At 48.4% G+C, this 25,227-nt stretch overlaps 1 protein-coding gene across 3 annotated transcripts in view; it reads left to right on the top strand.

Moving 5' to 3' along the window:
• KLHL3 (kelch like family member 3) overlaps positions 1-18,329 on the top strand; it is a 112,763-nt gene extending 94,434 nt beyond the window's left edge. For all 3 annotated transcript variants that reach the window (XM_059417625.1, XM_059417626.1, XM_059417624.1), the window contains 5 exons: positions 845-946; positions 3,978-4,106; positions 7,607-7,747; positions 9,750-9,893; positions 13,994-18,329. In XM_059417625.1, the coding sequence (XP_059273608.1) occupies positions 845-946; positions 3,978-4,106; positions 7,607-7,747; positions 9,750-9,893; positions 13,994-14,022 (545 nt within the window). In that variant the 3' untranslated portion in view covers positions 14,023-18,329. The remainder of the gene's footprint in view (positions 1-844; positions 947-3,977; positions 4,107-7,606; positions 7,748-9,749; positions 9,894-13,993) is intronic.
• Positions 18,330-25,227: the final 6,898 nt, after the last annotated feature.

The raw sequence follows: 25,227 nt of genomic DNA, 5'->3' as shown, positions 1-25,227 counted from the left end.
TTCTGTGAATTTTCATTTGTGTCTTTACCACTTGGTACAGTCTTTCCCTCACTCATAAAATTCCAGGGTGTGCAGGCCCTCCAGGGGCTGCCTCTGGTGGGTAGGACCTGAGTAATAAAGAGAAAAAAAGGGAGTGGATTGTTTCTTTTGGAAATTGCTCTCAGCCGCAAGTAGGAAACCTCACTAAACTGTGGCTGAAACAATTGAGAGATATTGTTTTACCCACGGGACAGGGAGTTGGGAAGTTGGCAGTTGCTCACTTCATCCGCTTGCTCAAGAATATTGGGGCCAGGCTCTTTGAGCGTCCCTTGGCTGTACCCTCCGGATCAGAAGGTGTCTGTTACAGCTCTGTCCAGCTACATTTGTATTCTGGGTAGCAGAAAGCAGGTTGGTGTTGGCACCTGTATCAGAAAAACAAAGGCTATTTCAGAAATGCCCATGAGACTTCTACTTGGGCCTCATTGACTGGGTCATCCCTTTAGGGGTTCTGGGAAGGTAAGTGTTGAGCTTTCTAGCTTCTAATGTAGAGGAAGAGAAGGCAAAAGAAGGTGTTCAGTGAGGCAAGCTCAGATTTTCCCTCCGTTCTGTAGGTGTAACAGTTTACATTCACAGGACAGTCGTGTTGTACCCGTGTCCTCTCTTGACCCGCCCTGAGTCAGACCTCAGTGGACATCTCAGGTAGACTCAATGTAGATGTGCTGCAGGGAGGTGCCCCAGCCCGCACAGTGAGGGAGACGTGGTGCTCAGCCACACATGTGGGTTTCTCACCCTTTCCCCAGCTTCACTTTGGCATACTGGGTGATACCTCACACTGTAGAAATCTCACGAGTCTCTTGTCTCCCAGGCCTAGCGTCCGTGGAAGCCTACAGTTACAAGACCAACGAGTGGTTCTTCGTGGCCCCAATGAACACGCGGCGGAGCAGCGTGGGTGTGGGTGTCGTGGAGGGTAAGGAATGGCAGAGGGTGGTGGCTCATCCATGCCCTAGCCCCCGGGTCAGGTCCCGGTGCCCTGGCTCTGCTCCTCCCATCAGAGCTCTGAGGCAGGTACTACCATCTTGATGGAACAGGTGTGGAAGGTTGAGGTGCAGAGAGATGCAGTTATGGGCTCAAGGCTGGCAGGTGGCCAGCTGTGCTGGGAAGAGTAAGAGGAGCCTAAGGGGAAACGCAGGGCTGTCCCTTTGGCCGCTTGTCTATGGTTCTGTCATAGGTTGAGGAATGTAGATTCAGCATATAACCTAGGAGTATACTGGGGTGGGGTAAGAGTTCATTTTGTTTAATTTTGTCCTCCTCTGCCTTTGTTGACCATTAACACATTAACAGAGCTTTGAGTGGGTGGGCATTTCTTCCCAGGTCTGATTACTGTCACTGCAGGTCAGGTGGGTGGTGGAGTCCTGCTATCATCAGGAAGCTTGTGTGGGTGAGGCGGGTGGGAAGGATGAGGTCTGGGGCATAGTTAGGGCTCTGTAGTCTATAATGCGCTCTTTTATATGCACATTTTGTTCCCCAAATCCTTTTGAAGGAGGTAGGTGGAGCTTAGATGTTCTCCATTCTCCACATAGGGCAATGGAGTGTCAGAGCGGGGCACGTGATGGGTCCATTAGTTGAGAGCACAGCCAGTCCTTGAGCCCAGGTCTTCTGACCCAACTCAATGCTCTTTCCATTATGCTACAGTCTTCCAGACCGTTAGCCAATGCTAATAGGGAGTTTTATAAATACATGTGAATTTAATGTATTCAAGCATAGTGTATGATTTGAACTAAACTGTTATCTTTTGTAGGACAACACTGATTTGTTAGCTTGTCCTGGAAGAGGGAATTTACCTGGAATATCTGTGCATTTAGACTTGCATGCAGACATTCTCTCTCTCTCTCTCTGTCTCCCTCTCTCCCTCATGTTCACCCCCAGGAGCACACGTACTTGCTTTGGGGAGAGCGTAATGTGCAGTGATTAGACATTAGCAGGAATATTCTTTTCTCTAACTGCGTATCTTGGTTTGTACCAGTATTACATAAGTTTCCACTTAAAAGTACACCACCCTAACATACTAAATAAGTCATCTTGGGGAGCACAAGGATTTTGTCCTCCTCTCAAGATAAATTGTTTTTTTTGCAATCTCATCCATCCTCCTGGTGGAACAGAAATTGATTTGTCTGCCAAATGTAAGTGCTTTGTCTAGCCACCTTCCCATTTCCCCCCTTGTTCCTTAGCCAGGAATATCAAACAATAGAGTAGGGGTTAAAAATAGCAAGTCCCTGTTAATAGACTCAAGGAGAAACTTTGAGTGGGTATTTTTTTTAGCTGACGCAAGGTTAAGGTGGTTGGTGGGGGTTTGAGAATTTGCTTCCATGATGGTGCTTTGAAATACTCCCCTTGACAAGGGCTCCTCAGAGCATGTTGTGTATGTGGAGGGAGTACTGTTTTGTTGTGTGCCTGTTGACACAGAGGGTAGCCTGGCAACGTGTTAATCTTGTCCACCCTGACTCTGAAGCTCTTTAGCAAGGGTTTACCTGGGGCAGCAGAGGGTCGTCCTCACAGCTCTGACGAGGAACGTTTCACGGGGCCTCTGCTTGCCTGTGGCCTGGTAGATACAGCTCTCCATGTTGTCACAGTACTCTCCTCCCTCTCCCTGTCTCCTGCCATGGTTGCCCGGTCTCAGTGACTCTGGGGTTGTCCTCGGGAGCTTCTCGTCTCCTCTATACCCCAGGCCTTCCTCCCCCTGGCCCGAGTGACTTGGGCTTTGGTGAGTGGTGGGCAGCTGGGTGGGCCGTGGTTGTGTCCTGGCCTGCATATGTTACAGAAACAGCCTGGACCCTGGGAGAGCTTCTGGATCAGTCATTTTTCTTCTAGCTCAGGTGAGGGCAGAACTGGGGAGGAGGTATCCCTTTCTTTAAGAAGGTCCACTGGAAAGGGGCAGAAAACAAAACTAGCTTCAATGATAGAGGAAGAAATAATTTTACATATGATACAGAAATAGTCGTGATGTACAGCACAGTTTTGAGCCTCTTTCTAATTTAAAAGAATTGCAGACTTCGAAATAATAGTTGTACTTTTGTTATCTCTCCCTTAGTAAAGCACAGTGACCAAAAAACCCTCTTTTAATTAGTAACTATTAAGTGCATTTGCATTGGGTGGTGGTTATTTAGTCTACAGCTAAGGTTTAAGATCTTTGTCATCACTCTCTCATTCCCCATCAGTCTGTGCCCACAGGTGTGGTAGGACTTCCCCTGCCCCCACCCCAACACATGGAGAGGGAGAGAGAGGGACGGAGAGATAGGAGACCTACCATATTTCTGCTCTGGGAGAACTCTAATGCCAATTTCCTGCCCCTTGTCTAGCCTCACGCCCAGCCCCATGCAGAAATGATGTTTTTGGGTAGCAGCTTATGGTATGTTTATTTTAAAAGTGGGTAGTGGTGCTTCAGGGATCTTGTGCATGGCTCCAAGATCACAGGGGAGGAAGTAGATGAATTCCAGCCATCCCAGCCTGGAGTGCACACAGAGCAGTCCACCCACATGGTTCATTTGCGGGGTTGTGGACAGAGCACACAACTGATGGTGAAGACAGGCTTTGAGTTCTCACTGAAGAATATTTTCCCATCTTTGTTTTGTCTGTTGTTGTGAGCCTTCAGCCAAAAAGTCAAGCTGCCTGCCTGGAGCTGGGACCCTCAAGCTTTCTGTGTCTTTGTCCCCTTACTTTGGAGAAGTAATGTAACTCATGTATCGTGCTAGCAAGAGTAGGCCAAGTCCCTTTGGAGCCAGGGCATAGCTTTGCAGGGGTTATTTAGGGTGCTTATTTAGAAAGATGCTCAGTACTGGTTCAGGGAGCCTCACAGCTCACAAGGAAGTAAAAGGCAGAGATGTGAAACAGGCTTAGTCTGGTTTGTGGTCTGTCCGGAGGAAAGGGGCCCTGCACTCTGATGGAGGTAGAGGGGCCCCCGTGGGTTAAAGATGGAGTTTCAGCCACTGCCTCTGTTCCAGGGAAGCTGTATGCTGTCGGGGGTTACGATGGGGCTTCCCGCCAGTGCCTGAGTACCGTGGAGCAGTACAACCCGGCAACCAATGAGTGGACGTATGTGGCAGACATGAGCACGCGCCGCAGTGGCGCAGGTACGGAGGGGTGGGCTGGGGAGGGTCAGGGCACGGGCTTTGTCTGGTCCACTCTCACGAGGGCCTGGACCCCAGCAGGTGCACAGGGGGTCTTATGTGCACAGGTGACTTATCTTACATTCCCTTCCCAATCTGTTCTCTAGACTGGGAGCTTTGTTGTTTGTTTTTTTGAGACCACTCATAAATGAAGATCATACGATATTTTCTTTGTTGGACTTACTTCACTGAGTATAATGCCTTCAAGGCCTTTCTTTTTCTTTTCTTTTCTTTCTTTCTTTCTTTTTTTTTTTTTTTTAAGATTTTATTTATTTATTTGACAGACAGAGATCACAAGCAGGCAGAGAGGCAGGCAGGGAGAGAGAGGGGGAAGCAGGCTCGCCACTGAGCAGAGAGCCTGATGCGGGGCTCAATCCTAGGACCCTGGGATCATGACCTGAGCCGAAGGCAGAGGCTTTAACCCACTGAGCCACCCAGGCATCCCTCTTTTCTTTCTTTCTTTCTTTTTTTTTTTTTAAAGATTTTATTTATTTGCTTGATGAGAGGGAGATCACAAATAGGCAGAGAAAAAGGGAGGGGGGAGGGGGAAGCAGGCTCTCCATTGAGCAGAAAGCCCGATGCAGGTCTCGATCCCAGGACCCTGAGATCATGACCTGAGCTGAAGGCAGAGGCTTAACCCACTGAGCCACCCAGGCGCCCCAAGGCCTTTCTTTTTTATATACTTTTTTCTCTTTTGTATTTTTGAAGATCAAGTTGTGATCTCACTTTATAGTACCAAACATGTGACCACTTCCTCAGCAGTCCTTAGAAATTATGCCGTTTTAATATTCAAAAATCTTTGTGTGCTTACTGGTTAGAGAAGAAAAAAAGGTGTATAGTTCCATTTAAGAAGCATTTGTGTTTGGAATGCTATTTTTAGTGGGCTTGTTTTTGCGGATTCTGACCAGTTGGCCCTTCCTGAGCAGAGCATGAAGCAAATGCCTGAAAGGACACCTGTGCTTCAGTGCTGGGTCTGCTCGAACTTGCCTTGTGACCTTGGGCATGTCCTTTCCCCCTTTCTGGCCTCCATTTCCTCAGATGTGAAACGAGTAGGTTGGAGTAGACATTCCTTTGGGGCCAGTGCAATTCACACATCTCTTGTCTCCCCTCCCTTCATAGAGCTCTTTTGGTAATTGTGGTGTATAGAGGCTTGGTAGAGTTGTCTTGGTATCTCCTAGGAATCCTCTGTGACTTTAGGTGTGAGATCAAGTTCAAAGCTCAAGGATGTAGGGACAGCTCAGGAGGAGTGGGGCAGCCCCGAGTCAGGGGGCTGCTTCTAGGAACATCTCAAGGAGAAAGCGTGGAGGGGCAGCCCCATGTGGAGCCCCCGACCTCCCTCATCTGCCTTAGAGCTGCTTCTGGAGGTGGACCTCTCTGTCTCTCCAGGCTGCCCAGGGGTTATTGCTGTGTGGAACTTTCTTGAGCTGCTCTGCACTTTTACCTGGGCTAGCGGCCCTCGACAGTGGCATCTCTCCTGCCTGTGTCCCTGGGTGAACTCAGTTTAGGGGATGCTCTTTCTCCTAGAGGTGGACTCTCTACTCACCTTACTGTCAGAGCCCTGGTGTCAGGCTCCCGAATCAGCTTTCGTTTTGTGCTTTGTGTCCCTAAAGATTTGGGAAAGCTGCACCTCTGGAGTTGAGAACCCACATACTTGTGATGGTGGGTGTTCTTTGGTGGCCGAAGACTCAGAGACTGAGGCCTCTGGCTGCCTCTGGGCCTTTGAAGGGCCAGGAGCTGCTGTGGCTCAGGGTCTGGGAGACCTCTGTGTGAACATTTGTGCAAGGGCAGGAGGGGTCCCCAGGGCCTGGAACAATGCTTGCTTCTTCAAGTAGAGCATGAGCCGTGCTCGCAGATGGTTGGGGGGTAAAGAGTTCATCTCTGGGACTCAGGCTAAGCTAGGTCCTGCTAATAAGCATGGAAGAGGGGCATATGAGGCTGCTTTGGAACATACTGAACAGTCTTAAACCTGGGTCTGTTAGAGACCCGGGGTCTGTTAGCTAGCCGTTGTTGATGCAACACCACCATCTGCTGTTAGTTTTGGGCAACTGTGAGGAACTGCAAGCACAGCCGCGTCATTGCTAGGTGGGATTTTACGTATTGCGGTATTGCGTCATTCAAACAATAAACCCAGTACCCCCAGGCACAGGGAAACAGATGTGGTAAGACAGATAAGGTCCTTGTCCCTGGGAAGCTTACATCCTAGAAATTGAGGGCTCGGGTCTCACGCTTGGCTGCACATCCCAGTCACCTGGTGTCCTTGTTCTGATTCCCAGCCAGGATCTCTAGGAGGGAGGCCCCAGAATCGCTCTTTTCAACATCTCCCCACCGGATTGAGATGCAGCCTATTGTGGGGCAGGGTGGTCTGTGGGCCCCTGGAGCTCCCTGTGCAGTCCAGCTTCCTCGCTTTGCAGGTGGGAGAACTGAGGCCCAGAAAGGGCAAGTTAGAGACTCCAGTCCAGACCCCATGAGTCCTGGCCTCCAGGTCAGTTGCTCTTTTGGGGATCCTGTGCCACCCTCCTGCCTGCTGGCTTTTATTCCCATGACTTGCATGGAAGGATTTTAAAAGGTTATTCTTTTTTTGTCTTTTTTTTTTTTTTAATATTTTATTTATTTATTTGACAGAGATAGCGAGAGCAGGAGCACAGGTGGGGGAGTGGGAGAGAGAGAAGCAGGCTTCCCAAGGAGCAGGGATTCCCAGTGCGGGGCTCAATCCCAGGACCCCAGGATCATGACCTGAGCCGAAGGCAGGCGCCCAACAACCGAGCCACCCAGGTGCTCCTTAAATGGTTATTCTAAAGCCTGTCCATGATGCCACTCTGGGAGTCAGCTCTGGCTTCTCAGCATGGGGCGTGTGAGAAAGAATGGGTCTTGCTTGCCCGCGGGGCAGTCTGCGTGGTAATGACGTCACTGCAGCGGCTACGCAGCTCATTTCCGAGTTGCAGTCTTTCTCCACAACCAGCCTAATAGAAGGCTGCAGAATCCGAGTGAAACAGCATGGTAGGAAAACGTGGCCACACAAATAGCCCAAAGGGAGGCCAACTTTGACCCTCTGGAAATAACTACTCCTGAAGTTTTGGAGGGTGTCTTTCAGTCTTTTTTTTTTTTTTTTTTTTTTGCCTTTTTTCTATTTTTCTTTGCATGTGAACTCTCCCCTCCCCATTTTATACCACATACATACACACATATATGTTATGTATGTATGTATACTTACATTTCTTAAAATTAGCCACGGAGGGATTTTTGCTTTATCTATTGGGGATTCTCAGGTTGACAGGCTTAGGCAGGCAGGGCGTCCCGTCATTCTGTGTGTTTTACAGATGAGGGCACTTGAGGTCTGGGGGAACAAAGCAGCACTCTCCCAGGCCACCCTGCTGATGATAGCTGCACAGGACCGGACGCCAGGCCTCCTGGTTTCCAGTCGTGGTTGCCAGCCGGAGGCTGGGATGCTGTGCTCTGCTTTTCAGGGGTCGGGGTGCTCAGTGGCCAGCTGTATGCCACCGGCGGGCATGACGGGCCCCTGGTGAGGAAGAGCGTTGAAGTTTATGATCCTGGAACAAACACCTGGAAGCAGGTGGCAGATATGAATATGTGCCGGCGTAATGCAGGTAACGAGACTGCTCTCTCCTTCTGCCCTTGGGGGTGTGGGTGCAAACAGTAGCTGTTAGACACAGGCGGAGGGACAGAACCTGGCCCAAGCTTGTACCTCAAACAGGAGTATCCATTCGCCAGATCAGTGCTGGGCTAGCAGAGGGGAGAGCTGGGGAACACATGCGCTAGCCACAGGGTCTGCCTGCTTAGATGCAAGGGGCTGATGACTTTCGCTGTACACGCTAGGACACAGACTCCATCAAAGCCCCTGGCCCACAGGCTCTGTTGGGTAGCTAGGCACGGGGCTGTGTGGGCATGGCCGGTCAGTGACACTTGGTTCTATGTTCTTGGCCTGTACCTGGCTCTGAGAACCTCTCACTTCCCACCTGAAACCCATCTCCTTCTTCCTACAGGTTGCCAGGGCCCCAATTCATTGTCCAGTGGGAGTACTTCCCATATTCCTTGCTCTGTACCTCCTGTCTCTCTGTCTCCTCCCCGTTGGCCTCCCTGTGGGAATGATCTATCTTAGAGTGTTTAGATTTTTGTTCGGAGAGCCTGACCTCCCTATTAAACTCTTTGCTTTAACAGCTTTATCTTGTGGATCGTGTCCTATGTTGGTATATCTTATTTTATGCCTCTTTACTCTAGGAAAGTGTTGGCTTAGCTTCCCAGACTGGAAAGGCAAACAGGTAACTTTCAGGCAGATTTTTTTCCTTTCTACTCAAATTGCCTGTTTGCTAAACTCACTTGTAGGTCACATGTTGAAAGTGTAAACAGAAGGGAGTTTATGAATTTGCCCACTGCCTGAGCCTGCTATGATAAAACTTGGCATTTGGCCTTAAGCCCCGTGAGAGATGGATTACAGAACGCCCAAGACAGCTAGGGTATCAAAAATCCAAGAATTAAGTTTTGATGTAAATGAATATATATGTGTATGTTCACATAGAGATATTTCTATTTTTTATAGCAAAAGTGGAATCCTACTCAGTGCTGTTCTACAACCTGCTTTTCTAATTCACTTTACAATCTTTCACAACTGTCTTTTTATAATGTGAAATAGACTTACGTGATATTTTAAATGGCTGTATCACAATTTAAATATCTCATCTACTATTATTGGGCTTTTAGATTATTTCCATTTTTCTACCAATAATGCTTTTGTTATTATAAATGGTCTTATGGCTAATCAGTGCACACATCTCAAATTATTTCTTTAGAATTTAAGTCCAGGAGTGAAATTCTTAAGCCAGAGGGAGCGTCTTTGCTTCCAGTACTATCCAGGAAAGCAGTACATTTTATCCTCTCATCAGGATCTGAGATGATCTTCATCAGTACTGACAATTATTGCTTCTTGAATATCATCAACCCCCTCATGTGATTTTGAAAGAAGATACAGTGTATTAGACCAAGGCCTTGTAAACTCTTGATGAGAAAAATAATGTTTTCCTACTCTTGGCCCCTGCAGCATGAGACTTTGCCCTCACACCAGCTCTCTGTGAGATCAGGGTGGGAGGAATGCCTTGTCCCTGGGGGCTGTGCATGGGTTTATATCTAAGTCATGTGGAGGCATCCCAGATATAGCCACTAGGCACAAAAGGATAGCTATCCCAGTGTTTATCAGAGCAAACCTACAAGCAGAGTGGGAGTAGTGTGTGTGAGATTCCCTGAGCATAGCTTAGTCTGCGTGTGGGAAGTCCACATGCTCCAGGAGAGGGGGGCCTATACCCATAACGAGTTAAGTATTTATAGGGTCAGGGGCCAGGAATGTCTCTGGGAGCATGTAGCAGTGAGAGCTCCCCAGTCAGAGAAGAGACCTTCTTAGAAATGGGGGATCCTCAGGGCCCAGTGGTTAGTGTTGACATGGTCTCCCATTGAGCAAAATCAGACCTATGAGCTGGTTCACTGGGTCACCTTGAAGGGGAGGAGGAGTGCCTCCCCGGCTCTCCATGCTTGTTTCCCATCCATTCTGATCCCATCGTGGCTCCTGCTATGATGTCTCCTATGGCCTCTGCTTCCCAGGAGTCTGCGCAGTGAACGGGCTCCTGTATGTGGTTGGAGGGGATGATGGATCCTGCAACCTGGCTTCGGTGGAATACTACAATCCCATCACTGACAAATGGACGCTGCTGCCGACCAACATGAGTACAGGGCGGAGCTATGCAGGTCAGTGTCCTGCTCCCAGTTCCACCTTCACCCCCGCCCCACCCCTGCACCCATGGAGCTGAGTTTGCTTAACTTGGGACTTCGTGCCTCCTGCAGTGATAGTAGATAATTGTCACATGCCACCACTCCGTCATTCTGTGCCCACAACAGATACCCCTGCTGAACCTGGGTTTCCCTAGCAAACCGGAATGTAGGCCCAGAATTCTTTTTTAACACCCGTGTTTGCAGGGGCCACTTCCAACTGCTCTGATTCGTCCTAAGATGATGGGTTTAGAATTTCATTGCCATCTCTGGGCTCCTACACAGAATAAGATACAGTTCTTGCCTTGCAGAAATTTAATTGGAAAGATAAGATCTGTCTATATGAAGTAGCACATGAAAGGCAGTGTACCCATGACTTCTCAATAGAATGTGCTACGCGGTCTGTATTTTAAGACAGGTGAGAACTTCCCGGAGGAAACAAGGTTGGATCACCTCTGAAGGTGAGAGCTGCCCTTTGCCAGGGGCTCCCTCCCTGTGCCAGATGACCCATTCACGGCCATCCTTTCAAGAAGGCCCTGGGTGAATGGGACTGTATCTTTCCATTTTACATGTGATGAAACTGAGGTTTGGGGAGTCTAAGTCACCTGCCCAAGACCACATGGCTAAAAATGGCAAAGTCAGAATTCAGACTCAGGTCTGACTGCTGAGCCCATGCCCTCTGTACTACCCCAGCGGAGGTGGAGAAAGCACTCCAGGCAAGAGGTGGAGGCAGCAGTAAGCACCACGCTGCTATGGAGGCTTATTCTTGGCGAGCGTGTGAGATGGGCTCTGTGAGGTCTCTGCTGACGACAGGGCTCTGTAGGGAGACAAGCAAACTCCCATACCCATGATGTAGCTCAGCAACCTGCACCTTGTCTTCCAGAATCAGGAATATTTAGAGCTAACAGTGATTTACAGAGCACATAACAACATCCCAGGCATGAACCCAAGTATTTGACACCCATGATCTCCTTCAGTGTGCATCATAACTCCCATGGTGTTGTGATTCCCTTTTTGTGGTAGAAGGTTAATCAGTCTTGTTTGGATTTCAGTGCAAAGAAGGGCTGTGCTGTGCAGGCTTGAAGGGGCTCATAACCTAGATTGTCAACACAGGCCGTCAGTTGTAGTGAACCGATTTTACTTTTTTTCCTTGTTTAGGATTTTTCTCAACAAAATATAAAAGTTTTTAAAGGCATGTTGGTCTTTGAGGGATTCTTTTCTCATGATTAATTATTAAAATGAGAACTTTCATTTTCTTTTCAATACGGTTGTGGGAAGAGCTCAAGTACAGACAGCTTCGAGTACGAGACAGTGAGGCCAGTGAGGGGTCCTCCCTCAGCTCCTAGTGGATCTTAAGGAGAGGGGAAGATTTAGGTGTATGTGGTTAGAATTTCACATATGGGCTGAATATTTCATGTCTACCTCTTCATTGTCTATCCGCTCTAGAAGTAGCTGCGAAACAGACAAGCAAAAGCGCAATTTGTCTTCAACTCCATTGACTGAGTGTATCCTTCTTCTTCTTCTTCTTCTTTTTTTTTTTTTTTTTTTTTTAAGAATCTCAAGAAATTGCCTGTAATGCAGAGGTAGATGGATTTGGAGTATTATTTATGATAGCAAAGAACTGAGAACTACTTAATATCTGACATCAGAGAAATAGTCAAACTGTGAAATATTTGTACAGTGCAAGTGTTTTTAATGTTACGAGAACATGTTCATGACAGGCTGTGGGTTTAAAAGGGAGGATGCCCAAGGGATGTGCCCTGCAAGCTCAGTCATGCAGTCCTGCATCCCGGACGTTTGAGTAGCAACTGCTCAAAGAAGGGGACATCGGAGTCAGATCTCGTGGGTTCCAGTTCTGTGCCTTGGACTGGGGCTCTGGGCAGGGTGATCGGTCTGACTGAACTTCTTGTTTTCTCATTTGTAAAATGAGAATGAAATCATAGCAAGTTCCTCACAGTTGTTGTGCAGTAAGAGTGGCACGCTTAGCACAGTGTCTCCCTGGCATGTAGATGATCACAGTTATTTTTAAAAGCCAGGAAATAGTCCAAGAAGACAATGGTGATGCTCTTTATGTGTAGGGTTTTAAAAAAAACTTTCTTTACTTGTTCGCTTCTGTGTTTTCCAGATTTCCTGAAATGAGAATATTTTACTTTTTTTTTTTTTGAAGATTTTATTTATTTTAAGAGAGACAGTGTGTGTGAGTTGGGGGGAGGGGCACAGACAGAGGGAGAGAGAGAGAATCTCAAGCAGGATCCCCACTGAGGGTAAAGCCCAACCTGTGCCTGGATCTCAGGATCCTGAGATCATGACCTGAGCCGAAATGAGGAGTTGGAGGCTTAACTGACAGAGCCACCCAGGAGCATCAAAAATATTTTACTTTTATAATCAAAAGAGGAGGTTTATTTTTTAAATTTTTAAATTTTATAGGTTTTATATATTTATTTGAGAGAGAGAGAGAGCACAGGCAGGGAGAGTGGCAGGCAGAGGGAGAGGGAGAAGCAGGCTCCCTGCCGAGCAAGGAGCCTGATGTGGGGATCATGACCTGAGCTGAAGGCACATGCTTAACTGACTGAGCTACTAAGTTACCTCCAAAGAGGAGGTTAATATAAAACAACAACAACAACAACAACAACAATAATACAGGACCTGGCTTTTCTTTTCTTTTCTTTTTTAGTGCTACCTTACGAAAGAATTCTGAGGTGCAGGTGAGATGGTGTCAAGGTCAGGCAGCACGTCTGGGTCTGTGGACTGCAGTGTTGCCCACCGCTGAGCTTTTCTATCTGCACCTTTATCCCGAATTCAGATGCAGTGTCTTAGAATCTCTCTCCTGGGGTATCCTGGCATTTCTCTCAGGAGTGTTCTCTCAATCTCCCTGTAGCCAGAAGATTTTATAGTCATGGGACCTCGTTAAAGTAACTGTCAGTTACCCCAGACCAACAGACCTTACCTGTAAATTAGGATTTTGTTCGGTTGAAGGTACCGGAAGAGCAGACATGTACTTGCTTAAGCAAGGAGGGATGTACCTATCTCAGGCAGAAGGAAGACCAGAAGTCCAGGGCTGGCCTAGGGCTCAGGCTATCGTTGAAGAACCAGGCTTGTTCTCCCTTTTCTGTTTTGCTGGCTTTACCAGTAGCCACCACCACCATGGGCTGTGTGTAAGCCACCTTTCGGGTGGGGCACTGGACAGAGCCAAAGCTGCAGCCTGGGCAAATGTGTGTTTGCAGCGGTCTTGGCCAGGCCTGGGGCACATGGCCCTGCCAGCTGCCAGGCAGTCTGGGAAGCTGAGTCAGTCATATGCTGTCTCTGCCATCGTGAACAGCAAGTAGAGGGGAGGTTGGCTGAATCCACCTATGGTATTTGCCACGGAGGCATTCTAGGATCATCTGTGGATTCATAAGTTAACCATGGAGTGTAGTTCACTTTGGCTAAAGTCATTGTGGAGACAGACATTGTCTGGACTGTTGTTCCAAGCACAGTGTTTAGCACGGGAAGGGTCTTTCCATCAGGTGACATCACACAGCATGGGAGCTGAGCCTCAAGAGGTCAGTGGTCTTGCCTAAGGCCTTTCTGCAGCTGGACTGGTGGCCAAGCTAGGACCGGCATGCAGTTTTTCTTACTTGCTTGAAGTCAGTTCCCTGTTCTTTCTAGTTCATTTCAGTATCTTGTAAAAGTAGGCATGAATCCTTGTTAATTGTCTTACAGTGATGGAGAGGTAGAACCAAGGAGCTGCCTCTGGGTCCCCTGTGACAGTGCGGAGTGTCGTGAGATTGAGTTCTGGTCTTGGAAAAGAACTCCTTGAGATAGGAACCATGTTCATGTGATGATGCTAGGGGAGCCCACTAGCTGTGGTGCTGAAGGCCTGTGCGTGCAGGTTCAGGTGTCTTGCCGGGCCTTAGCCATAAGAGTGGGAAAGAGCCCACTATGGGCAGCCTGAGTCCTCAGGCCCTCCGGGGCTTGGATACAGACATGCCCCTTCCCCTTGACTGGGGCTTTAGGATGGCTCAGACCCATGAATCCCTTGGTTCTCTGAATACCTTTGAAGAAGCGGAGGTGCTCATTTTCTTTCCCTTTCATCATAGGTGTTGCTGTGATTCACAAGCCCCTGTGACCCTCAGGCCCACGGCCAGGAGGTAGAGGCAGGGGAAGGGTGCTGCCTGTGCTTCAGAAGAGCGCCGCCATGGCTGTCGGTGCCACTCGCCGCCGGAGTCCGCAGTGGAGCAAGACATGCCCTCCTCCAAAGTGGCCGAGTGGCGTCCGGCGTGGAGACTGGTGATTGCCTCCTGCTCCCCTGAAGTGTTCGGGACTCCTCCCTGAGCAGTGGGTTCCTAAAGCTCCAGGCAGCACCTGGGGGCTTTTTTGTGTGTTTCTACATGAACACCCAAGAACCTGGGGACAATGTGTGTGTGTGTGTGTGTGTGTGTGTGTCCGCACGCGCGCACGTGCATGTATGTGTGGAACATGATGTTTCACGAAGTTGGGGGATGTGTGACAATCTACTGGATTTCTTTACTACTGATCCTTCTGTGCTAAAAATCAAATCACAGAAACCTCTCTTCCGGATTTGCCCTGTGGGAAGCCCGAGATTCCTAAAGCTGCTGACCTCTGGAGGTCTGGGTAGACAGGCCAGGAATGTCCAGAAAATGACTAGTGATGGGGGCGTTGCTTTGACCATGCCCACAGACTGACTTTGACTCCTGGCATGGTCTGCAGAAGAGCTGGGCATTCTTGAATCTCCGGTGTGTCTTCTGTGTGCGAGAACTGGGAACAGTTGGGGTCCCCAGCCCCTCCACTGGGTGCTCTTCCTTGGGCTTTCCTTCAGGAAGCAGATGAGAACCATCTGGTCCTTGGACCACTGGTCCTTGAGGTTGTGGATGCCAGGCTTGGGAGATTTTGTGTCTCTTCAATTGGGAAAACTAGCTCTTTGGAGAAGTCCTGAGTATCACACTGGAGAAAAAAAAAAATGTACACCCACATATATATACACACGAACAACTAAAACAAAACAACAAACCAAAGTGGCAAGGCAGTTCCTGCCAAAAATGGTCTCAGAGAGGATCCTACTTCTGGGTTTTCCTGGGATGGGACAGTCCCCATCTATACTTACTATCCATGCTTAATTCTTCCTAGCAGCCCATTTTACTCTCAGAAGTGTCCTGGTTTGGAGAATAAATAAAAGGTCACCCTGCCTCCAAACCCAGAGATAGTTTTGCCCCTGCCTTAGGGGTCCTATATGATCTAGATGGCTGTGGATGACCTCAAGGGAGCATACCAGCTGGGGCTGGGCCTCAGCACTAGATGGCGATGGTCAAGTCTGTCTGAGGTCCTCGTCTTCCTTTCCTTGTGCTCTCCCCCTGTTCCAGGGCCTGTACCCTCAGAATACTCTCTTCCTCCTCGTTTCTCCTGAGAGGGAGGAGATGGTGGTAAATGCCCAGGATGTGTGATCTCTCTCAGGGATACTTGCATTTTAAAAGAGGAGCTTGGTGAGAGCTTTGCTAATTCACTGGTAGAAATTATTAATGATAGAACGTCAAACATCTGGAGGGGGTGGTGGGTATTTGAGGAATGATCTTCATTAAAGAAAGAAAGAAAGAGGAAAGAAAGGAAGGAGGAAGGCAGGAAGGAAGAAAGGTGAATCTGTTCCTCACCTTGCAAGTCACTTATGTTGGAATTTGTGGCATAAGGAGGGAAGGTCTTGTGTCTTGAGTACTCTGACATCATCAGGGCTGGGCTTTAATGCTCCCTGATTTTGGGGTCCACTTACAGGAGTCAAAGGGCGTTATGAAACCTGATGTGGGACTTCTGATCTAACTGGGCTACTTCCAAGCAGATCCTGCAGATCTGGCATCCCCTTCAGCTCCCGGCTGCAGTTAGAAAGCCAGTAGCCTCCCTAGCTAGCTGGCCTTTCTGTGTATTTACTGTGTATTTTTTGTGCACTAAACACTCAACTCTCTTGAAGAAGAAACGACTTCTGTTGTTGAGCAGATGTTATGTCAGTGAGACCTTTGGAGGGCAGCACCAAGGCATCCGGAATTCTTAGCATCAAGGCATCTGGAAGAGGCTGGAATATCCAGCTTTGTTGGGCCTGGAGGAAATGTCTCCAAAGGAATCAAGGCATGCCTTCATTTGGGTGCTGTGCTCTCACTTGGCACTGGAGATGACTGTGGCTTCAGAGCTGTGCTGGGCTCCGAGGCTGACAAAATGAGCTTTTTGTTGCAAACGTTTTTCTTCCTGGCCTGAGGAGGATTTGGGACTCGGTTTTGGTTCCTGGTGGGGATGAAGCTGGGGGATGGGGTCCCTCATGTGCTGTTCACACAGCTCCTGATTTCAGATGAAAGGTGAACTTCCCACCCCTTTTCCCAACACCTAGGAGCTAGATTTGGATGCACATGTGGGGGAGGTTCTTGTTTTTAATCTGCCCAGAGTGAGTCCCTTCCCTGAGAGCACGCTGGCCATGGTTTCTGCTCTTGGGATGTTTGCTATTGGTTCCACCTGCCAGGAAGCACTGCTCGCTGCTGGTAGTATTGCTGAGGCCATGGTCACCTCATCCTCACATGTCCTTTCTCACAGGGACTCCAGCACTGGTACGTCACCACCAAAAAGCCATTCGGCTCTTGCTGCCCACAGATGCCATTTAAAACCTGCTATCTTTCTATCACTAGGTACGATTCTCTCTCCACAGTGAACACAGCCCACTTGATTTCAGGTCTGTGCTGGTCACGTGGTAGGTGGACCCCTCACCGCCCCCCCCCCAATTTGGTGGCCGCAGCTGCTTGTGCATGCAGCTTTGCGGGGAGGTGTATCTGAAAGCTGATCACGGTGATGAAATGGAATTGAGGCCCAAGGTTAGAAGCTGCTTAGACGCCGCTTGGATACTGATTTGGACATCACAGAAGTCAGACTCTGAATTCCAAAGTTCCTTTTCCTCAGTACCTAATGGCATCTCTCCTTCTAAAAAGTTGCAGTATTATGCAAATGAAACTGACCTCATTTTCTTCTATGCAATAAGAATACTTAATTCTGTTTCACGACAAACCAGTTGCAATACCCCCTAACATGCTTTTGAGCGGTGTTACTTTGATATCTGTTGTGTAATATTTGTATATTCCTGAGCCAGAGCCTTTCAAAGATTGCCTTTTTATAAAACTGAAGCTATAGCATTCAGGCTAAACTTTTAATGTAGATATTTTTATAAGATCATTTTTTAGGATATCTGAATTGATTTTTATTATCCATGATAACGAAGTGTTGTGTTCCGTAAGTCATTCCATCTCCTAGTTCATGCCTGTAGCTATTTTCTGTCTGCTTGTCACCCTCCAGAAACTGATTTTTTTTTTTTTCTTCCAGATAGATGAATCTTTCTGACTTTGAGTCTTCTTTCTGATGCCATATTCAAGGGAGATTGCTGGAAAGCACAATCCCTGGTGTTTCTGGAATTGCTTAGGGACTAAGGTTTAGCCTGACTCAGCAATTCCCCAACTATGTTGCCTGGCCACTTTGTTTTTGGAGTAGGCTCTTTGCAGAGGGGAGGCTGGTTGGCCCATCTCCTGGTGGCTCTCACTGCCTGGTGCTGAGCCTGGCATGCAGTGGCATGGAGGCACTCGAGAAAGGGCTGCCCTGCAGTGCCTACTCCCAGGAGTTTCCTAGATCTGGCAAACCAGTTCTCATTCTCTTCTGCCCCTCATTCTTCCAAAGCCTCCACCAGCTAAAGGCCTTTGTTGCTGGAGGATATCCCTTTTGGAAGCATCTCCTCTATGAACTTTAGAAGAGGGCTTACTCCTCACGATCATTAAGAATGTGTTAAACTTGTGCTTTATAGATGCTCACAGTATACCTAAAACTTTCTTCCTGAGCTGTGTCTGCACTCCAGGCTTTATTTTATGTATTTATCTGCCATTAGCCTCATTAAACAGGTCTTTTATTTTTATTATTATTGGGACAGGTGCCGTTTCAATTGCCTCCATGCTCCCTGTTTGCACCTTGTTGGATCAGGTTGGGAGGTTGAGCAAACTCATATTCCAGTTAGCTGGAGTTTTTAAAGCTTTGTTTGTGTGGAGAGGCAAAGAGGTTAGAATTTTTTTTTTTTTAAGTGATTGCACTGTTTAGAGTCCTAAGCCCCTCGTGTTTAGCTGTGCTGTGTGTGCCGTGTGACCGAGCAGGTGAGCCAGCAGCATTTTCGACATTTGGGAAGGGAAGAGACTTCTCTAGTGGATAACCACCGCCTCATAGCCCCTGCACAGCCTTTGTCATGGGGCTGAGTGACTCATGGGTATGGCATTAGCCAAGGGAGGAAGGCATGTGACGGTGGCATCTGGAGAAACAAATCGCCCTAGTACTATGTTCTTGCCTACGGCTATGAGATTGAAAACCATTCTCCCCTGTTTTTCAGTGGCAATAAAGGACACTTGTTGGATTTTTTGTTTAATTTGTATATGATGTATAAAATATTTTGAAAGAAGACTCAAGACACTGAATGTGTATGTCTGTGTGGGTGCTCTGTTCATGTGGTTGTCCATAGGCGACCTGACTTGATCACTGATGCCCTGTGAACACACAGCTTCGGTCAGGTCCTTGATCTCCTATTCTCTGCTTGGATGTTAGAGCCCATCTATCCAGCAAACAAACACTTGTCCCAGGCTCCATCAGTTACAGCGATAGTCGAAGAAACCGTTCCTCAAATGGATGATTTCAACAGGAATCAAGTTCAAGTTTCCCATACTTAATGTTAATAAAAGCTAAACTGTGAAAACCTCTCTCAGTCTTTTATTTCCATAGTCCAGGTTCTCTACTTTGTCTTATTCCCACGTTATCTTCAGATTAAAATTTCTTTTTTCTTAAAAATAAAGCTACCCTATGGCCCTGCAATTGCACTACTGGGTATTTACCCCAAAGATACGGATGTAGTGAAAAGAAGGGCTGTGTGTACCCCAGTGTTCATAGCAGCAATGTCCACTCTGGCCAAACCATAGAAAGAGCTGAGATGCCCTTCAACAGATGAATGGATAAAGATGTGGTCCATATGTACAATGGAGTATTGTGCCTCCATCAGAAAGGATGAATACCCAAGTTTTGTATCAACATTGATGGGATTGGAGGAGATTATGTTGAGAGAAATAAGTCAGGCAGAGAAGGCCAATTATCCGATGGTTTCACTTACTTGCGGAGCATAAGGAATAACATGGAGGACATTGGAAGAAGGAAAGGAAAAGTAAAGTGGGGGAAATCGGAGGGGAAGACGAACCATGAGAGACTGTGGACTCCAAGAAAAAAACTGAGGATTTTAGAGGGGAGGGGGTGGGAGATGGGTGAGCCTGGTGGTGGGTATTAAGGAGGGCACGTATTTCATGGGGCACTGGGTGTGGTGCATAAACAATGAATCCTGGAACACTGAAAAAAATACAATTAAAAAACACCAAAACAGCGGGAGAGAAGAGAATGGTCATCCTACTTAGATGGATCAGAAATGACGGTCAGCAGTGATGTTCTCAGCCGGGTAGCCAGAGGGTTTCTCAGAGGATGCCCATCTTATTTTCATGATAAAATAGCCAACATCTAAAAAATCAATCAATCAATCAAATAAACTTTCTTTTTTCTTTAAGATCCGCTGGACAGGGTCGGTATCCCAAGGTCTCTGTTCCCTGGCCTCAGCACAGTGTCAGACCCCCCAAGACGATCAGTGAGGCCCAGAGAGGCCCGTCCCTCCAGTAGTTGTTTGGTAGTGTGGGTGTCCGTCCAGTGATTGCCAGGTGGCTGTGCTGGTTCACACACAGAGCAGAGGAAACCGAGATCTGCCTGTAAATAAAAAATAAAAAATCAATTTTTAGAAGTTTTTTTTTTTTTTGGTAAGACCTATTGGTTTTACAGATGTTGTTTCTATTATTACCCATACAAATATTAGTTTTATTTTGTTAAATATGTACAACTTTTAAATGTCTGTTTATGAAACAGCAACATATGTGAAATAATGTGAGGTAACATTTACTGAGTATGTGCCACGTGCCAACCACTTTTTGAAGTGCTCTACCTCTGTCAATGCCTTTAATGCTCATCATGGGCTTCTGAGTTACTGTTATCTTTTATAGATGAAAATATGAAATGCACAGAGGTTAAATAACTTGTGTAAGGTAGTAGAGCTGCCAAGGGATGGAGCCAGGGTATTGGCTGCTCTCTGGAGTCCTGTCTTTAGGCATCTGTTGCTGCATCCTTGAGGAGATCACAAGGGGGAGGAGGGGGTGCTAAGAAGCACCCAGGAGTCCCTGGGAAGTGCAAGAATGGCTCAGGAAAAGTACTGAAGCCCAACTTGCCAAGCCCTTTGGACCAATGCTGTCCCCACCTTCTTATCAGTGGTAAATAAGCCTATTTGTTGCTGTGGTGATAGCAGCAGGAGGCACATTTGAATACCACACACCCTGCTAAGTGCTTTAGAACTTGATCTTTAATCCCTGCGACAACCTCTGTGGGAGGTGGCATTACGGTTTTTTTGGAGGCTGGATGTTTCCTATTGGCTGCTCTGCCTTGCCCCTTTCCTGGCTCCTCCTCTTGAGTAACTGTGGTCACCAGGAGTCCGATCCCAAGAGTCAAATGACCAGTTCAGCTGGGCTTCACCATATGGCAGGGTGAGAGTCTCCTACTGGGACTTGGCTCAGCGGCAATTCTCAAATCCATATGCTCGGGGATAGGGGTTCCCCTCTGGTGAACAAACTGGACTGTCCCAGGATCCCTGAGGATGTCATTGGTTCTGTCCTGTTCCAGGTGACAGGCAGACAGCTCAGAGAGGTCAGGCTCCTCTCCAGGCTAGAGAGACCCAAGGGACAAGTGGGAGCCTCTTGGCCACATCCTTCCCTACATTTGGAAAAGTGTATTTTGAGATCCCAGGGGTCACGGCCTGCTTGACTCTGTCTGTATGCCCTGTGCCTAGTACTCGGTTGGTGCTAAGTATTTACAGTAAAAGAAGAAAGACATGTGAGGAGGGTTCAAGTGGTGGAAACCAGCTGGTTCAGTCTGGGGTGTTAGTGGGGGCTGGGGTTTGAGAGGGGAGAGACACATGGGCATCCAGAGAGTGGGGGACAGATTCCAGAGACCTGGGGAAAGAAGTGTGAGTTTTTCACTAAGCAAGAGACCCAGAGACAGGGAATGAGACAGAAACAGAGGGAGACAAACAAAATGAGAAAGATGCACACACGTGCTCACACACAGATACACACAGCCAGACGAGAGACCACTCCTACAGAAAAACAGATGCAGAGACCCCGAGGGAGGTGGAGAGAGAGGCCATTGCTTCTTAAAGTGACAGAAGACAGGTCAGCCCAGCGGCTCAGACCAGAAGCATTCATCAGGGGACGCGAGTCCTCACTTGACCTCAGGTAAGCTGATGCCGTGGCTTTGAGTCAGGCTCGAATCCTTGGTGTCCTTGTCTCCACCTGTAAAATATGGATGCTGACACCACTTTTGTGAGTTTGTGGAGAAGATTCCTTGAGGAGGCCCTAAAATATGGAAGGCAGACCCTCTCGACCCTGGGGAGGCTGGGCTGGACAGAGCAGATTCTTAAATAAGAGCCCCAGTCTCCTGCAGTGACAGCGCTGGGAGGATCCTGACTGCACACAGGCCTCCATGAGCCAGAAGTGTGGGCGGAGGCAAGGGAGACCCAAGGAGAGAGACGTGCTCTCTGTCCTTGTTTCCCGTCTGGGCACAGGGACACCTGGGGTTTATTTTATTTTATTTTTATTATTTATTATTTATATTTATTATTTTATTAATTTTAATTTCTGAAGGAGGCCATGAGGTGCAGCGATGCAGAAGGAGCCATTAATGGGCTTCTTTGTTTCCTCCTTCCCTCCGGGGGGGGGGGGGGGGTGGGGCCACGTCTCCTGAGTTCACTTTCTGCGGCAGGAGTACAGAATCTTCCTAGCTTTGACGCCGTGAAGTCCCGGGAATGGGGAATTAGTAACAGGTGTAACCATTTTACTATATGACTAAGGAATTTCATGGAATTTTTTGTTTCTCAAAAAAGCCCAGTGAGGTAGCCAAGGCAGGTGTTACTTTGAGCAGTATGCCTCCACCTGGGGTATACCATGGGCACTTTCTTAGTGTGGGCCGGTGCGTGTGGAACACTCCGTGGGTGAGGTATTCGCGGTAGTGGTTCTCACTCTCATCATTCCCATTATACAGATGGGGAAACAAGCTAGACAGAGGTTAAGCAGCTTGCTCAGATTCCCAGAATCAGAGCTTGGACTCCATCACCCAGATTGTTTGGCTCCACGAGACCGCAGAATGACACCCGCGGCTTACCCAGAGAATGGGTTATGGTGCTCACAGGGCCGTGAGTCCCCAGGTAAGCAATCCAGGATTGGTACAGCAGATCCATGCTGTCACTGCGATCTGAGGTCCCCCTATCTTTCTAATCTTCCATCCCTTAAAGGTTGCAAGAGAGATGCTCTGTAGCAATTGCCGCATCTGTACAAAGGCACGAAAAAGAGGGAAGAGAACAGTACAAAGGACAGTGCCTGTAATGGGAAAGAGAACCCTTTCTAGAAATCCCTAGAAGAATACAACTTAGGTTTCCTGCAGGGCCCTCAGCTGCAGGGGAGTCAGAGGAGGTGAAGGCTTTTAACTGGACTCATTGCTGTTCCAAACGAACTCAGGAGTTGTACCTGGGAGAAGGAAGGGGCCCGTGGACACTGGGTAGGCAGTGAGCAACTTTGGCTTCAAAGCTATTAGCCCTCTCTCTCCAAATGCATGCAGTTCCCTCTCCACCAGTCAGTTTGTCCGTCCTCCCACTTCTGCCCCTGAAATTACCTTGGCTGAGCACTAACTTTATGCAGGGCTCCTTACCCTCCAGGGCCAATGGTGCTCCTTCTGCTTGGGGCACCTGCTGAGGGGCTTGAGTGGGGGTCCTGGGGCAGAGCTGGGCTGGGAAGGCTCCTCTTGGAGACTTCCTCAGCTGTCTCCCTTGCTATATTGGCATCAGGGGCAGATGGCTCTCCTGAAGGATGAGTGAGAAGTCCTAAGCAACGCAGACCTTTAGGAGCCTGTCACTGAGGCTTAAGAGACAGCTCATTTATCAGCTGTGGAGGTTTCCCTAAAGCGCTGATTGAGGAGGCCTGTCAGCTGCAAGATCTATGACCTTTATCTCAAGAGTGACCCATGCAGGCAGCGCCACAAATCTTTCCGAGCCACAAACTGGGAGGCAGGGCTGGGTGAGATTTGATGTTGGTCTCTTAGAGGCAATTTCCCCAGCTCCCTTGTCCTCTTGTCCTCCAGGATATCCTCACTTTTAATGGTGGCCGCCTGGGTGGTGTCCAGGGCTTGGCAGAGCGGCAGGAGGTCAGGAAAATGATGTGTCCAGTCTGGCTGCCATGCGGCTGTCCTAGGTCTGTCCCTGCTGGGGACGGCTGCCGCCCAAGCCCTGACCACAGAGCAGGAGGAGGTGCTGTCTGAGCTGCAGAGCCTGGGCCCTCCCTGCACGTGGCCAGGAGGCTCTGGGTGGCATGGAGAAGGTGGAGGGAGAGCCCGGAGACCTTGTCTCAAAGGATCATTCGACCACATAGTGTGCTGGTTAAGAGCTCTGAACCTGATTTCAAAGCATTTAAACCCCTGGTTAGCATGCATTTAAACCCCTGTCCATCCATGACCAGGCCCTCCTCCAGAGCCTCTGAGGATAGATAGGTCAACACAGGCATCACACTCCAGCCCTGAGGGAGCCCAGACTTTGGGAAGCTAACAGCCTCCTCCAGGGCCTTCCTCTGGATCTGGACCTCACCTCCGCCTTTAAACAGCAGCCTGGATCTGAGGTGAGGGGATCAAGGCAGGAAAGGCTGAGGCTACAGAGGGCATCCGAATGTATTTTTTCAGCCCCAGATCCATCATTTTAATGTAACCTGGCCTCCTATTTCAATGATTAACTAAGGAACGGTCTGCCTCTGCGCCTGCGATTTCTGCACAGCCCTGATAAGGAAAGCCATAAAATCATCTTTGGGCACCAGAGGAGAATTTATGTATGTCCCAGAAAGGGTGTTTTGGTTTTTAGCAGCTTCAAACACAAACCTCCTGCCTAGAGTTGGGAGGCTGCTAGTTTCCAGGATCCTGTGAGGGCAGGAGAGCCGGGGGTATTCAAGAAGGCTCAGGTGGACCCAGCTGGGAGGAGTATCAGAGCCGGGCTTTGACGTGGTGCTGACTACAGACCCCGGGGCTGCCTCGCTGGAGCACCCCCACTGTCGGTCTGGGGGCCCGTGTGCATGTGCACCCCTTCCTGAGGCAGTCTCTAGTTAGCTACTGCCTTCTCCGACTGCTTCGGTACTTTGTGTGTATTTCATACATATTAACTCATTCATTATGTATGTGTCCAGCTCTCCTTGGATGTCGGGCTCCAAGCCAGCTCTACAGACATGGTGCACATGAGAGGGTCCCTCTCCTGGGAGGGTTCCTATAGAGGTGTGCAGACAAAGTAGTAAAGAAGGAACCGCCATACACCATGGTAAGTAAAGAGGTCTTTGGACACATACAGTGGGGTCAGGAAAAGTGTGCTGGTGGAAATGCTGGTAAGCTAAGACCTTACTTTGGATGGATGATGGGTGTTGGCCTGGTGAAAGGATAGTTGGAGTGTTGGGGAGAGAGGAAGAAGGGACAGCAAGTGCAGAGGCCCAGAGGCTAGAAATGTGGCCTTCTGGAGAAAACCCCAGTCCTTCAGTGTGGCTGGATCCTAGAGCACAAGGAGGGCATAGAGAGGGATAAGGCTGGAGTACTGGGTGGGAGCCATGTCACAGGACTTGCAACCATGGAGTGGAGGTAATTCTTTTTCTTGAGATCATTGGGAACACATCACAAGGGCCTCAAGTTTGGTTCCCAAGGGAGAAGGGGCTCTGAGACAAGTATGCTGAATCTTTCCCAGTGAGCGTTCCTAGCCGGAACACCCGTGAAGGAGAGTGGGATACAGAATGAAGTGGGGGGAGGGGAAGGTAGACTATCATGCACTGTAACAGAGGCCTCTGCCAGTCTCTGGAAACTCTGGAGCTGGGATGGCCTCTCAGTGTTGTCCTGAGGGGACCCAAGGGGGATGAACTTTTGAATCTCTGCAAAAATCAGTTGTTGACCAAATAATAGGTAAATTGGACTTTATCAAAATTCAAAACTTCTGCACTTCAAATGATACTACAGAGAAAATAAAAAGACAATCCACAGATGGAAGAGAGTATTTGTAAATGCTGTATCTCATAAGGATTTAGGATACAGAATATATAGAGAGTTCTTATAACTCAAGAATAAGAAGATAACCCAATTAAAAAAAAATGGGCAAGGGAGTTGAATAGACAGTCCTTCC

The sequence above is a fragment of the Mustela nigripes genome, chromosome 12 (assembly GCF_022355385.1).
Source record: "Mustela nigripes isolate SB6536 chromosome 12, MUSNIG.SB6536, whole genome shotgun sequence".
In the NCBI taxonomy this organism is placed as follows: Eukaryota; Metazoa; Chordata; class Mammalia; order Carnivora; family Mustelidae; genus Mustela; species Mustela nigripes.
This window is presented reverse-complemented; position numbering and strand designations above follow the sequence as displayed.